Source organism: Ascaphus truei, unplaced genomic scaffold, assembly GCF_040206685.1.
Source record: "Ascaphus truei isolate aAscTru1 unplaced genomic scaffold, aAscTru1.hap1 HAP1_SCAFFOLD_331, whole genome shotgun sequence".
In the NCBI taxonomy this organism is placed as follows: domain Eukaryota; kingdom Metazoa; phylum Chordata; class Amphibia; order Anura; family Ascaphidae; genus Ascaphus; species Ascaphus truei.
In genome coordinates this window covers 184,706-200,744 of record NW_027456301.1, presented here as the reverse complement: position 1 = coordinate 200,744, position 16,039 = coordinate 184,706, and the positions used below count along the sequence as shown (strand labels likewise).

General features: G+C 48.6%; 1 protein-coding gene across 1 annotated transcript in view; it reads left to right on the top strand.

Annotated features, from left to right (window-relative positions):
• The window catches only part of SAMD11 (sterile alpha motif domain containing 11), a 168,802-nt gene extending 154,992 nt beyond the window's left edge, over positions 1-13,810 (top strand). Inside the window, exons 10-14 of the mRNA XM_075583516.1 lie at positions 817-895; positions 2,501-3,201; positions 7,993-8,123; positions 9,203-9,313; positions 13,265-13,810. Of these exons, the coding sequence (XP_075439631.1) occupies positions 817-895; positions 2,501-3,201; positions 7,993-8,123; positions 9,203-9,313; positions 13,265-13,411 (1,169 nt within the window). The 3' untranslated portion in view covers positions 13,412-13,810. The remainder of the gene's footprint in view (positions 1-816; positions 896-2,500; positions 3,202-7,992; positions 8,124-9,202; positions 9,314-13,264) is intronic.
• The last annotated feature ends 2,229 nt before the right edge of the window (positions 13,811-16,039 follow it).

Sequence of the window (16,039 nt, the reverse complement as noted above, 5' to 3'; positions counted from 1 at the left end):
AGAGATTAGAAATCGTGGTATAATAAAGCTAATCGTGAGTTAGGTGGTTGGTTTGAGCATCCGCTCTTCACTGCCTTAAAGCTGCAGACCAAGAAATAACCGAAGTGTGTTTTTTAAATAAATCAGTTCTGTACTATGAGAAAATACATGTAGAATGTTTTTTTTTTAAAACAACTCTGAATGATGTTACATTATAATACATTAAAGATAAGCATTTTTTGTTTTTATAGTAACCATTTACAAAGTCACATCCCCTTCCTCTTCTGAAACAGGCTCTGGCACACCTGTTTTTGAGCCCTGCCCCCTCTAGCACTGCACCAATTGTATCTAGTGACTGCCTGGTCACATGATCGTCCCAACAGAACTTTGCAACTTGGGTCCTCTTTTGCTGCACTGACAGCCATTTAGTGAACCCCCGAGCCAAATCTTCATCAATCGATCACAGGGGAACGGATCGATCGGCAACGTAGCTAATCACTTATCTTTGTGTGGATTGGATTAATGCGCATATTACATGACAATCGGGGGTTTCCTTTGGCTTCTCTCAGGGAAGCAGTTATAAGAAGGGACAGGCACTTAGCATGTGGAAAGTTAGGGTGAATATCACACGAAATGGAAATCAAACCCCTCATACGTTGCGCCTCGTGCTCTTATACTGGGATGTATCAAGTTCTGTGTTTGGGATGCACCGTTATAGTTTTTTTTTATTTGCATTGTGCCCCAAAAATAACCCGTTGCAGCCAAACACACTTCATGCTGAAACATGGCCCCCAATGTCCCTCTGTAACTTTCTCCATTCTCTGCTGCTCTGTTCAGGTTACGGATTCCTTCAGCCAGCACAGGCGGAAATGTTTTCACGGCAGCAGGAAATGCTGCGTAAACAGAACCTAGCCAGGTAAACAGCATGTAATAACCCTCGCACTGCGTCCCTTCTCCAGCACGCACGCACACACCTACACACACACACACACACCTACACACAAGCACGCATACACACACACACCTACACACACACACACACACACACACACACCTACACCTACACACACACACACCTGCACCTACACACACACACACACACACCTGCACCTACACACACACACACCTGCACCTACAGTACACACAAACACACCAGCACCTACACACACACACACACACCTACACGCACACACACCTACACGCACACGCACCTACACACGCACACGCACACGCACACACACCTTCCTGGATCTGGGTGTTAATGCTTTCCTTGCACTGTCTGTTTCTAGTTTTACCCTTGTACAGTGATCTCGGTTTGTGGTATTGCTGTAACTGCAGCACATTCTCGGCAGCGCATCCAGTCCCCTGGTTAACCCGAGTTGGGAACCTATTAGAAGTAATGTTCTATGGGCCCAAAAGTAATAGTGCCGATTTTGCTGGTCACAGGATTGGACCTCGTGTCTTCTCTGTCACCACTGATAGTTAAAATCTTTTATAACTGGAACATGTCCCACAGCCTCCCCCCTGTGAGCAAGCTTTTCCTTCTCATTCAGATGTTTAATTCTGTGGATATCCGAGACTAATTGCCCTGCGATGCGTTGCAGGCCGTTCCGGCACTGAAGCGATTGACAGTCTTATTATATATAATCGGTGTCATTTAGGACTAAAAGCGGATAATATATATTCCTCCCCCCCCCCTGTATGCAATATTTATGCTACATTAAACTGAAACCCCTTTTTACTTAAAAACATAGAACGGCTCAAGATTAGTAACAATAATACTTGGATAATTATTGACTATGCATTAGGTCAGGGGTGCTCAACTCCAGTCCTTAACCCCCCCCCCCCCCCCCCCCCAGCAGGTCAGGTTCTAAGGATATCCCAGCTTCAGCACAGGGGTGCTCAACTCCAGTCCTCAACACCCCCTCTCCACCCCCCTCCCCCCCCCCCCCCCCCAGCAGGTCAGGTTCTAAGGATATCCCAGCTTCAGCACAGGGGTGCTCAACTCCAGTTCTTAACCTCCCCCCTCTCCCTCCCCCCTCTCCCTCCCCCAACTGGTCAGGCTTTCAGGAGATCCCTGCTTCAGCACAGGTGTGCTCAACTCCAGTCCTCAACAACCCCTCTCCCTCCCCCAACAGGTCAGGCTTTCAGGAGATCCCTGCTTCAGCACAGGTGGCTCACTCAGCCTCTGCTTCAGCAGAGGTGGTTCAATCAGAGGCTCAGTATTTGACACAGCCCCCTCTGCTGCAGCTGGGTTATCCTGAAAACCTGACCAGTTGGAGGGGAAAGGGAGGTGGTGTATGTCTTGAGCGCTGGTGTTAAGCCCCCCCCTGCTGTAAGGTGCTTACTTTGTGCATAGAGCTGTACAACTCTGTAACAGCAGCAAGAACTCTCTTATTGTATCTCTTTCCCGTGTTCCACTCTCCTGTCCTTTCTTTGCCATTGCTCTCTCTCTTCTATCTCCCCTTCTTTTCCCTTAATTGATCTCTCCCGCCCCTCTGGCTTTCTCCTCTCTCTCCAGGCTGGAAATGTCTGCAGAAATTATACGTCAGAAGGAGCTGGAGAATCTGCACCGCCAGCGACTTTTGGCCGGTGATCCTTTGACCCTTCACCCCGGTTTGCCCCCCGACCACCCTGCCCTGCGGAACTTGCACGAGCTCCCCGAGGGTCACCCACTTCGAGAGGAGCTGTCCCGCAGGAACGCCATGCTGGTTCTCCGGCACAACAACACCCCACTGCTTTCCCTCAACCACCAGGGTATCCCCAGCGGGCCCCCACCCAAGGAATCCGGGGGTGGGAGGAGGGCGAGTCGGAAGTCGGCACATCACCGGACCGAGCCACAATGCAACCAGGGGGAGGCCAAAGAGCTCTCAGACCCGCGCATCCGGGAAGGGGTATCGGAAGGGAACGATGAGGAGATGAAGGATTCAGAGAGCGAGGCAGAGGAGAAGACTGATGGCCTGAGAGTTGAGCGCAGTGCCTCCTCCTCTCACGAACTACAGGAGGGTAAAGACGGCCTCAAAAGAGTGGAGTCTATAAAGGAGCTGAGCGATGTCCACACCCACCAGAGCCTGCCCTGCGGTCCTTCAGAGTCCCCCACACACCTCTTGGGACCAGGAATCGGCAAGGGGGAGAGCAAGTATATGCCCTCCAGCACCATGCCTCCACCTCAGCCGCTCCCATTTGGATTCCCCTACGCTGTCAATCCTTATTTCCAAACAGGTACGTACCCTAGATGGGGCTTTATACGCTTCTCATGGATGATGATGATGATGATGATGATGATTGATAATAAGAATAATAACTCTTTCATATAGCGCTTTTCTCCCAATGGGACTCAGCGCGTCACAGTGACAGTACAGCGCGCGGTACGCAGCACATAGGAATGTTACAGACACAAGTCCCTGCCCCGTACAGATTACTATCTATGTTTTTGATGCCTGAGGCACAGGGAGATAAAGTGACTCGCACAAGGTCACAAGGAGCTGACACCAGGAATTGAATCCTGATTCAAACTCAGTGTTTCAGAGTCAGTGCTCACTGAGCCGCCACTTCTCCGCCAGAGAATGATTGAGTACAGCTTGTTTAACACTTAAGCCCACTTCATATTTATTCTACATAGCCGAAATCCTGCCATACTCCCGCTTCCCATCAAGCGCTGCATCGGTGGCGAACAAGCCGGACTTGGGGCAGTTAGGCAAAGGTGTTGCTGGCCCCAAACCTCCCATGGGTTTCAATTGACTGCTATGTTCTTGTTTTGCTTGTTCGTCGCCTCTCTGGTGTACCATTAATACTCAAAAGCGTTACATGAAATGATAATAAAAGGTCCCACCACGTACTTAAGCTACTGGTTGAGGATTTCGAATGCCCAACAATACTCCAGCTTACGGCGCTTGGCGAGTGAGGAAAGTCTGATCAAGTCTGTGGCCCATGTTCACTAAAGGGTGCTAAGCATTAGCGCGTCTTAACATGTATTCATTTGAATGGGAGATAGGGCGTTCCCTTTAGGGAATATGGGCCTGCGTCCTATGTTTTCGCTCCTGCGTCTCTTCTTCTTCCTCCTCTTCTTGAAGCCGCAGATGTGACTTTATTTGGAAAAACACTTATAAACCAGCCCTTGTAAAAAAAAAAAAAACCTTTATTGCAAAATGTAGCACTGCACGGAAACGAAGCATGAAATGACCCGATGGTAACCCACCCCCCTGCAGTGCCTTATTGCCGTAAATGCCAGAGGTTTAATGGCAGTATGAATACAACGGTCATTTTCTCTGTGTACTGAAGATTATTCGCATCTGATGAAGGCCACATAGTTTGCAGTGTATCTTTTTAAAGCAGTATCTGGCCAGAGCAAAAGCAGAGATCTCGCAGTGTGATTCAGTGCCAGAGCTGGCTGAAATATGTTGGGTTTCCATTCATTCCAAGAGTTCGCTGGCAATACAGTTGGGACCCTGGCTACCCAGCCCTGGCACCTTCCCCCGAAGCTGGTAAATACCGCGCAGGTAATTCTATATATGCCGGATTGATCGTTGGAGCCATTTCTTCCGAAAAGTCCCCACGCACTTGAATAGGGGGTTTTACATCCCCAAAATGTCCTGAATGGCCATGTAGCGTATATAGAATAAGGCCCTACGAGTGGGTTAAGGGGAATGTGGCAGCAGACAATCCTGTAACCACGATCGCCTCGTGAGTGGTGTATTATATGTAGCAGACCCGTGTTCAGTCCCCTGGCTAATTTACATTTGTGCACGGCCTGTGTTTTTTCCTGTTCCTGCTCCCGCAGTGAATTGGTTAACAACAAATGCATTAGGGGTGATTGACAGTTCAGCTTTGCTTGGTGTGTGGGGACACCCCCTCTTCCCTCCACCTCTCTCCCCTTCCTCTCTGTCCAAGCTCACGGCTGGCTGTAATTGAGTGAGACAGCTGCACTGGGACTGGATTTAGCAATATTGATTTTGCAATACATTAGGAGAATGGAATTCCTATCACAGTTCCAAACGCTTCCTGTTAAAGCACCGCCCTCCCCCCTACTAACCCACACCAACCCCGCCACACTCGCTCCTGCATCCCTCATTAAAGCGGCACTACCCCCAAAATAGCTTTTGAGAAAAACGCAGGAAGTCACAATACTTCCAAATGAGCAGATTTTGTCTTTTCAGATGTTTTGTGCATCCAGGAGAACGTCCGTTGCAGGTTGTGATACTTTTTAGCGGACAAACACAGGAGTTCTTTCTGTGTGCTTTGGAAACCTCACTGTTCTCTTCTACATTTCATCCATGAGGAACTCTGTGTTCCCCAAGAGTTATCACAACCTACAATGAACCTAATAAGTAGGTAACAAAACAATCTATTTACTATGTAAGAGAACAGTTTATACACGCCCTAAAAGCGGGCGTCCCGCTGTCCTGTAATGCAGCAGCATAGAGAGAAGGCTAAGAGTCCATATACAGGGCAGAGAGTCCATATACAGGGCATTACCGGAGCACCCCAGACGTCTGAGTTTCTCCTCTTGTGTCCTAAGGAACTCACAATGCGGTAGTCTCTCCTCTGTCAGAGGGGCTTGCAACGCATTGCATGGCAACACGGGACATGTCAATGCCACTTGCTACTAGCCTGGAACTGCACTTAACCGCTACAACTTTCCGTGTGCGCATCCTGTATGCAACAGGGAAGGGACAGAGGCAGCTTTCTCATGCCCCCGTGCTCTCTGGTTGTTACTGCTCCTCCCCCCCCCCCCCCCCATTGTTGTTCCCATCAGGAATAGCATTGGGACACTTATTGTGGACAGCAATCTGGGAACTACCTTGTTAATTCCTCACGCTGAAGACACCTACAAGTCAAAAAGAGAGAGAGCCCCTACCTTCCTAACTGTGACCTCTCCTGAGCCTAAGTGGGAATAATGAGACCGTGAGCCCTTTGGTTATTGACGGCTCCAATATTTGTAATTGAATATAATAATTCAAAGAAAAATACCTTCCCGAAACATTTTTTGTTGTTGTTGGTTCCCTTCCTTCCCACTTCCTCCCCTTGTAACATTCGTTACACCAGCCACTCTGGGAGGAGGTGGGCCGCTTATTCCCAAATAAAGTCTTTAACACTTTTGCAGCCACTGGGATCCTTCTAGCCGTAAAAAGTCAACCAAAAGGCCACACTGGCAGTGATGGGGTTAGCCGTTTCCTATTGTCACCATTCCCTACTATAGAAGTAACCTTTCTGCAGTCCTTCTGATGACATGCTTAGTTGCTGGATATTCCTGAGTTCAGATACACTTCTAATGTGCTTCCCAAATGTTGATGTGGCTTTAGCTTGTATGGCTCTGGAGGGAATATCCCCTGTAGTGCCAGAGGTGGTGGAAGGCCAGTTACTTGATGGAAGCCTCTAACTCAGTCATGGCTTTAGAGACCCTGTGAGGCTTATAAAGTTGGGGCCAGGGCAGCCTCTGCAGCTGTGCATTCTGTCACTGAGCTGTAATACTCCCCTGACCTCTGTGCTCCATGTGTCTGCATGGCTGTGAGCCGTGGGAGGATGAAGTGAGAAGGGGGGGGAAGGAGGGAGTTGTTTATCAGTGCCAGTCCTGGCCCCCATCCTGTCTGCCTCTCCCTCTCCGTGACCGACCTTGTCGTCCCTCCAGCGTGTGAGATATCGCCTGCCAGAACAGCTCTCCTCCCCCCCTCCCTGCCCTCCCCACACACCCCAGGGACAGCTCAGGAAGCTAAAAATCCTTTCTATCGATCCCCAGCCCTGAGTACAATTTACACAACCTGGCATGGGCCACTCTCACCACAGCCGTCCCCGCTACATCTGCCCTGACACAGGGGGGTTATGTTCACAGCCTTTGTACGTGTGGATCAGGAGAACTTTTCTTGCCTGAAGGGCGTGGAGTTATAGGCCTGTAGTATATGTCACTGTTTCTAGCATGGAATTAATTTAGGTGATAATTGCACTCTGGCTTTTCACGGTAACCCCCCAATTCCACCATTTTCCCATCTGGTCTGTAACTTTCATATGCCAATAATATATATTTTCTTTAACTGTGCATGCAATGTCTTGTATATAATGTATACCCTGTTCATTTATGTAACTGTATTTGTAACCATGTATTATTTGTCTTAACGCTGTGCCCAGGACATATGTGAAAACGAGAGGTAACTCTCAATGTATTACTTCCTGGTAACATATTTTATAAATAAATAAATAAATAAAATTCCCCCAATACAAGAGAGGACTTTGCCACCTGCCTGGATCTTCAGAAATGACGTGCTGGTGGCATAACTGTATTGCAGATTCTACTTGGCATACTAATAGGCTGCAAGCTTTTGTATCAATGATGAGGCCTTTCATTAATTGCAGATAGGGTTGTCAACTTTCATTTGGATCCGGGTCTCAGGCAGGCTGACAGCTCTGCCTCTTCCCGTCTCCTCTCTGCCAGACATTGTGGCAACTCTTGGCTGCCAAAAGCTTGAGGAAGTGGCTAATTGGGAAGCTGTTCCCATCTCCAGCCACCCACCTTCTCTCCGGAACACGTAGGGCTTGGAAAGCCAGCGTCGGGATCAGACCTCGGGGTGCGCATGGAATAATTGAGCTGAATTCATTTTTTGTTTTTATCTTCCCACCCCTTGAATCCGCACTGACCTCTCTCTTTCTCCAGCCTGGCCCGTAAGACACATGAATATCCTTCATGTTTCTTCTTCTTCCATCTGCTCTCACTTCTAACCCCATCACTGTTGGGGAAAGTTGTACCAACAAAGCATTGTGGGAGAGCAGAGTCTGTGCCCTGCGTGGTGTTGACAGGTCATTAAAGATGGATGTTGGCCTACAAGAATATGTTCATCTTGCAGACTTGTTTTCTTTGTGGAATTTTAATGATTAATATCTCCTTTTTCTCTCTCTCTTCCCCCCACCTCTGTGCTTTCCCTCACACCACCTCCCCATCCTCCTTCACCTAATCTTCCTTTTCCCTCCCCTCTCCTCATCTTCCACTCTTCCCCACCCCTGGTCTTTCCCTCTTCCTTCTAGTCCCAGGTGCCATGGGTGGTCTCTTCCTGGATGGGGAGGAGAGTGTAGTCCTGGAGGACCTCAGCAAATGGACAGTGGACGATGTATGCAGCTTTGTGGGCAGCCTGTCTGGCTGTGTCGAATACACACAGGTAATCGCACACCTTTCCGACGGCCTATGTATTTCCCCTACTTGTCCTCTTGCATCCGACCTGTCTGTTTTGTCCTTTCTCCATCTGTTCTTTTTCACTCGCCGTCCCCTCTTTGACCCTTCATGTCTCATCTCCTCCCCCACTCTCTCCTTATTGCTGTGCCTCTTTTATTCCTCATTAAGGAGGCTGGAATTTGGCCCTTTGTCGCTCATTAGAGAAGGTTAAAGGATGCCCTCCAACCGTCCGATTTCCGATCCCCTTATTTCTGCTCATTGGGCTGCCCCACATTGGGAGAGAGGGGAGCCTGGCGGCTGTTCTTCCCCCCCCCCCCTTCCTTTTCCCCTGTGCTAATCCCCTCATGACACGCTTCATTAAAACCACCTGTATTGCCACACTTCCCCTCCTTGCAGCTGGGCGAGAGAGCAAGGGACAAAGAGACAGGAGGGGGGAGAGTGCATGTGTGAGAGGGAGGGAGAGAGTGTCAAGGATAGGGGGGAGGGTGGGTGAGTGAGAGATAAAGTGAGTGTGTGTGTTCACAGAAAAATACGTAAGAGAGCTTAAGTGAATGTGTATTTTGTGTATGAGAATGAGGCAAGGGGGTGTATTGGGATATGTGTGAGTGTGTGTGAGACACACAGGGAGAATGTATGTATTTGTATGAGAGCATGTGCAAAGTGTGGTGTGGTGTGTATTTACTTAGAAGACAGTGAGCTGAGGGGAGTGTAACCCATTTTTGGGGTGTCATCTCGAGCTTAATTATTCAGCTCTCACTCTAACCCTGATAGTACATCCCAGTACATTAAAGAAATAAAGCAGTAGAGAGCAAGAGGCAAACCCCGTACAAGAAGCTTTACATAATTTATTGCCGTGTTTGTGCAGCATATACGTCTCCTATACTAGCTCGGTGCCCCGCCGCGTATTTTATTGTGATGGGAGCATCATTTTGGTGTTAATGTGACAGTGACTAAATATGATGTCATTACGTATTTAACCTTTGCCTCCCACACGGAGCTGCACAACATGCTGGCACCAAACACCTTGTAATGTCAGCAGGGGCTAATCTGGTGTCCCCTGTGCAGGTATTCCGGGAGCACGGCATTGATGGAGAGGCGCTGCCTCTGCTGACAGAAGAGCACTTACTGAATAACATGGGACTGAAACTCGGTCCAGCATTGAAGATCAGAGCACAGGTACCTGTCTTCCAAGAACAACGCAATGCATTACTGGTACCTCTAGCACAGGAGTGGCCAACTCCAGTCCTCAAGGGCCACCAACAGGTCAGGTTTTCAGAATATCCCTGCTTCAGTACAATCATTATGGCAGCCACCTGTGCTGAAGCAGGGATATCCTGAAAACTTGACCTGTCGGTGGCCCTTGAGGACTGGAGTTTGCCACCCCTGGTGTAGTAACAAGTGGACAAATTGTACACACCAACACATTGTCTACATACAGAGTGTGTCGAGCATCACACAGCAGCCCGGCAGGTTGTAGCCCTTCCTGTGGCCTATGTAAGTCCTCCAGCAGCAAAACTGAAGCAACAATAGCACCAGATTTATCAAAGAAAAACAGAACATTGTTTTTAATTAGATTTTTTGTGTGTGTGTGTGCAAAAATAGCACCAGGATGACCGGCCTGGGGAGGTTTTTTTAATGCAGCCCCCTGTGAGTATAATAGGGTTTTTGCAGCGCTCTTACACAGGCTGTAACAAACACATACACAAACTCGCTGTAATAGGATTGAGCTATGGCCTGCAGGCCTTATAATAAAGTGCTAACTGCAGTTTATGGCTTTACCTCCAGCCCTGGCTGTTTATGGCGGGTGTAATAAAAAGGTTCTTTGGCCAATTGTTCCCCGTGGATCAATTCGTTAGGAAATGTGCAGCGGTTTAGCAGAGAGAGGAGGGGCCGGGACAGCAGGATCCTCTCTGAGGCAAACAGTATGGGGTTTGGGGGAGCAAATGCGGGGCACGGGTTGTGATGTCTTTTCTGGACGAGTTTTAGAGGGATCCTACCTCTTGCACGTACTGTAGTGCCGACAGTTATTCTAAAACAAACCAGTGGCAATCACCAACAAGATCCAGGTACTTGCTGAAACATTTCAGTGACATTTCTGCAGACAGACTAATGGCCCATCGGATTAACAGCGGGGAGTCCCTGGCAGTCGCATTCAAACTGAATGGGACTGCCAGGGACCCCTGCTGTGTTAATCCGATGGGCCATTAGTCTGTCTGCAGAAATGTCACTGAAATGTTGCAGCATGTACCTGGGTAGTTTAAGGCAAGTTTTAGAATACTCGTTGTCTCGTCTGTATCCTGCAGGATTGTGGGAAAGGGAGTTCCCTCTATGCTGGATCCAAAATGTCACTTATGTCTGAAAGCGCTTCTTCCCATTATGTGTTATTTGTATTTGTTATTTATATGGTTATCACTATGTACATGGATGGCACTATATAAATAAAGATATACATACATAATAACCCAGTAGATATATTAACAACCAGCGGAGATGCTTCACAAACGTTTTATTTCAAAAAGCACACGCATTACAGGATAACTTCTATCACTGAGATCATTCGCCGGAGAGTGAACGCCGATCCTATAAAATGTGCACACAGCGGCCTTTTAACGCTGAGCAGGGCAGCTTCTCCGCCAGAGAAGGGGTTAATTGGTCTGCAGTAGCAACATTATAAATCAGTGTAACGGCTGTAGCCAGCAGTCCGCATTCCATCCTGTCCCAAGCACATGTTATCCCTGGTACAATGTCAGTAGCACCACAGCCCATAAACATCCTGAACCCACCCACAGCCCTCACATGGAAATGGTTTCAGAAATGTAATGCCCTCAGCCCTTTGCTGCCAGAGGTGACTCCAGTTGCATTGTTTTGCAGGCTCTTCTGGCATCAAAGGGGTTAATTGGTGCTGATAGAAGACATTAACTGTTCTATGATGTCCTGCCCCCCCCCCCCCCCCAAAAAAAAACACTTTGATTATGCAGCTATCTTTGTATGGTGCCACAGTAAGAGTGGGCAAAGGGCACTCCCCTGATTTACTGCAGTGGGTTAGCTCTGTTATGCAAAAGGATCAGACCAGAGATCATTTGTGTTGTGAATCAATGAAGACCTCCAGCATGTCTGGCCACATGTGGCTCTCTAACAGGAGCAGAGATGCTGCTGGTGAAGTTGATAACTTGGCCAGGTTCTAACCCTCCTGCTACTTTTTGTGACCAGGACAAGAACTCCCCTTCAACTATATATGTAGCATAGTTAAGGTAGGAAAAGGGAACACACACTATTATCACAGGAAGGAGTTACTGTAGCCCAGTGGTTCTCACCTTTTTGGAGCACAGGCCCACGGGAAGATTTATTTAAATCTCACGGCACCCCTGCTCATCTGACCACGTGCAACCGTTCTCAACCACACTCAACAACACTCGCTCTGCTCACATGTTTTCCACCACACTCATCCCCCCGTCTTGCACACTCACATTTTATACTCGCCCCTTTTTCTTAAACCACCACCCCCCCCCCCCCTTTCTCCATTACACACTCGCCCTTCACAGCGGAAAGACTTGTGTCCGCCCTTCCTCTCTCCTGTGTGCCAGGCAGAGAGTAGGAGGCGAAGACAGCCTCTCGATCTCCAACCAGTGTGGGACGCGCCAGCTGAGCAACTGGCACGGTGTTTCCCCCTGGGGGGTGGCAGCGGCAGCACCCTTGGCAGAGGGATACACAGCATCCTGTTTGAGAAACACCGCTCTAACCCTAGCTTAAATGTCAAAAACAAACCACCAGTGATTGGGAGGTAACTGGGATCTCCAACTTTTGCTTCCCTGTGAAACACATCATTGGTTATAATTGAGGACCACCATACTTGTACTTGGCTCTTTTCATCAATATATACAGTAGATACCAATAATGTATAAATGCGTTATTGGGCCAGGGTCTGAAAAGCAGCCTGTCACAATCAAACATTTTAATTGTGATCAGCTCATCAGCGCTGCATGTAACTGGCAGGTGAGCACTTCTGCTGGGGAGCTTAGTTTGAGAACCACTGATCTAGAACATTTTTCAGTGGCAGGAACCGTGCAGTAAAGTGGACGCCCGTTTATCCCTGTGGACTTGCTCGTCTTGTATGGCCGACGTAAGGTTACTTTCCACAGAATGTTTTGTAGCTTCTCTTTTGAATTGCGATATGACATTTCAGCTTTTGCCCCCGGTTATCAGACAGTCGCCCGGCACATGCGACAGCCAGACTAGATCAGGGGCGGCCAACGTCCATCCTCAAGAGCTACCACCAGGTCAGGTGTTCAGGTTATCTCTGCTTCAGCACAGGTGGCCAGGTCTCCAGCGCCTGCTGCAATGAAGGCTCCCTCGGTGACGCCGACGTGGTCGTGTACAAAAACGGCCGCGACCAGATATCCGATTCCGGCGCTTAGTCTACATAAGCATCGACAGCCGTACAGCAAACGCCGGGACCGAAACCCCTTCCGAAAGTAGTTTTAAACTTTTTGAAACTGGTCTGACCGGAAAACAACTTGGTATTCACAAATTCAGATTAAGGACGCACCGTTATTTTTCAGAAGCAAAAAAAAATACAAATCTGCAATTCTTCCGTTATGAATGTAAAATAAAAAAAATGAAAACACAGGCTGGCGCGTCTGCGTACCATATAAAAATAGAAAGCAGAGCGGTGAAATCGGACATGGACCAATACATTTAGGAAGCAGATAAGTGCGATTAATTCTTAGAAAATACAGCAGCGCTAACAGGGCTCCTGCGGTATTTTGTAGGTGGCGACAAAACAAGAAGAATCTTATATTTTTTTTCGGCTTTACCAGTCTCTGCCTAAGCAGAATGTTTTCTTCATTATAAAATTACACCCAGGTTAGGGTTCTTTACAGCCAACTCATGTTATCAATGCCCGCCTCCAGCTTCCATTCCGAGTAGTGTGGTCAATGTAACACATACCGGTACGCAAACTGCAAGGATTACATGTATACACGTTTAATACGGAGGTACCTGGAGTTACTTACCCATGAGTCCAGATCATGTGAATATAATGCCACATGTAGTGTATGGTGCCACTTATTGGAAGGGAAGCTGCAGTTTCATTTAAAAAGGTCTTAACTCTGTCTCCGTCCCTTGCAGGTCGCCAAGAGAATTGGGAGGGTCCTTTATATGGCCAGCTTCCCAGTGGCTTTCCCGCTCCAGCATCCTGGCTTGCGACCAGGAGACCGAGACCTGGGGGGAAGCGAGATTAGACCCCCATCTACTGGAAGCGCCGGATCCCCCTAACGCCAGCGCGCTCCTGCTCCCAAGCCGCATCTCACCGAAACATGAGAACGGGAGCGCCACGTACCTTAACGAACCTGCTAAATCTCTCTCCTAACTCTCCCCCTTCCATACCGGGGGGCTCTATAGCCGCTGCGCAGCTGAAGCTTGCAAAAGGAAGGGACACTTTGCTTCGGGTGCAGCTGTTATCTCCTTAGCTGCTTAAGAGACTTGAGAAGGACTGCTCGCTCGTCACAGGCTGCAAAGAGGTTTCAACAAAGAAAGCAAAGAAGGAAAACTCACCGCCTCCCTTAAAAAGGCCAGTGTGTGAAAGACAGATAGATAGATAAATATATGTATGTATGTATATATTTTTATTTCCATGACACCTTTGTAAAGAGATCAAAACCGGGGGGGGGGGGGCGGGGGAGGAAAGACAGAATGAAATGGATATTCCAGCGCTCTCTGGCAAAACCTCAGGAGGTAAAAGGAGAAAGATCAGCAAAGGGAACATAAGGGTAAATGCAAGAGAGGCACAATCATACTTAGCCACACATAAAGACATTGTTTTACACACGCGCTCACAGGCAATGTAGGCCAATACGCACCCTCCCAAAATAAACATGAAAGGGAAGCGTGCAGAACAGAAAATCCCGTGTTGAGTCTGTGGGAGCTAGAGGTGTTGGTAAGGGAAGGACAGAAAGGGGTGCATCTTTGGAAGGACAGCAATAACTTTTTAGCAAAAGCTTTGGCGTGTCCTTTCCCGAGACTGCCTCTCCCGGCTTCCCGACGCTACCTGCATCTCCAGCAACCTCATATCGTACCAAAGAAACGCCGCACTGCCTCATCTGTCCGGCAGTCGGGCCCGCGCTGGAGTTAGGCTCCTTTTGGTCTATGCTGCTTTAAAGCGAATTTTTGGGAATCGTTCCCTCCAATCCTTTTGTTTCACTCCCCCCGGCTATTCAATCTCCACCGTCAAACAAAAACTGCGAACAGAGACATAAAGGACCTTCCACTACTCCTCCCATTCATTCAGTCATTGCACCCACCTGGGTTCCTTGGAGGACTATGTTTTTGTGGAGAGGGTGGGAGAATAGCTTGGTGGGGAGGGGGGAAGAGAAGAGGGGCACTGAGTTCCATCTGCTTTGGACAATCCTTAAAGTATCCCAGTCTTTGCTGGGGTTTGCGCACAGGAAGCCGCTCACAGAACATACAACTTGGTGCCCAATGGGGGCTCGAGACAAGCATGTCATGGACTCCATTCTGAGCAAAGCATGGCACTGCCCCCCGCCCCCATGCCACTCTACTACTGTGAATGGACCTTGCTCTCCCCCTCCCCCCATGAGACTTAACATAGGAATTCTGTGCAACAGCTAGATACGGTACTCGCTCTCATGCATTTTCAGGGTTTGTTTTGTTTACACGTTGCACGTCTCATCTCTTTCCCTATTCATCTTGCCTCCTTCATGGATCATGTTCATGTCTATGGGGGGAAACTAGATCTGTGGTACAAATAGCGATTCTATTGTTTAAAAAAAAAAAAAATATTAAATATCTTGGCCCTTACCAGATCACCAGAAAATGCTGTTCAGCAGCACGTTTCAATAATAAAACAAAAAAAGGTAAATCACAGTGTTGACGTGTGGATCTTGCATGGATGCAGCCTGCGGAATGAGGGAACGTTACATAAATTGCTGCCTTTGTACAAATAGGGAATCCACTGGTGTGAATAAATTTCCTCAGCTGACATGACTTCAGGCACGCGGCAGGAAAGGGTCCACACAGCATGGATCTTCCAACCAAGACCATAAAACATGGCGGGTGAAAGCCTGCTCTTATGATCTTAATAGAAAGCCGCCTGGCCTGAACTGGAGATCTAGATGACCTCAGCTTTGAAAGTTCTAATCCAGCGGTAGCCAACGCCAGTCCTCAAGAGCTCCCACAGGCCAGGTTTTCAGGATATCGCTGCTTCAGCACAGGTGGCTCAATCGCTGAGCCACCTGTGCTGAAGCAGCGGATATCCTGAAAACCTGGCCTGTTGAGAGCTCTTGAGGACTGGAGTTGGCCGCCCCTGTTCTAATCCCTCCAATGCCAATTAGATGTACATACTGAGGAAGATGAAACAAGTGGCTGGTTGGAACACTACGACAGGGCTACTGCAGCACCCTGCAGGCCCACAGTGACGCAGCTGCAATGTGAGTCATGGGAATCATTTGGGTAATTGATGCATTTTTGTATTTGAAGCATTCACAGCAGTGGGAGAGGGGGCTATTACGTTGTTACACGGGGCATTTATTTCCTGTTCTTTGCTGCTTAGGACGACTTTTTTTGGGCAGCAAATGTAGGACACCCAACACAGCCGTCCCTTATTTGTCATGCTCTAATGTGGGGGTGGCCAAACTTTCTCTGGGCGGCCAATAAATGGACAAAACAATTCTGGGGGGGCCCTGTCCTCCCATAGGGGGGCAGTAGAAGCGCGCGATGGGAGGGGGGGCAGTAGAGGCGCACGATGGGAGGGGGGGCAGTAGTCTGTGGGGAGAGGGCAGTGCTGCCAACAGCTTCCAACACTAGATTTTTTTTACCTGGGCCCCGTGTCGGCGGCCCTGTAACCCCCTCTGTCTTATACCCCCACACCTCTCACCTGTTCGCTCT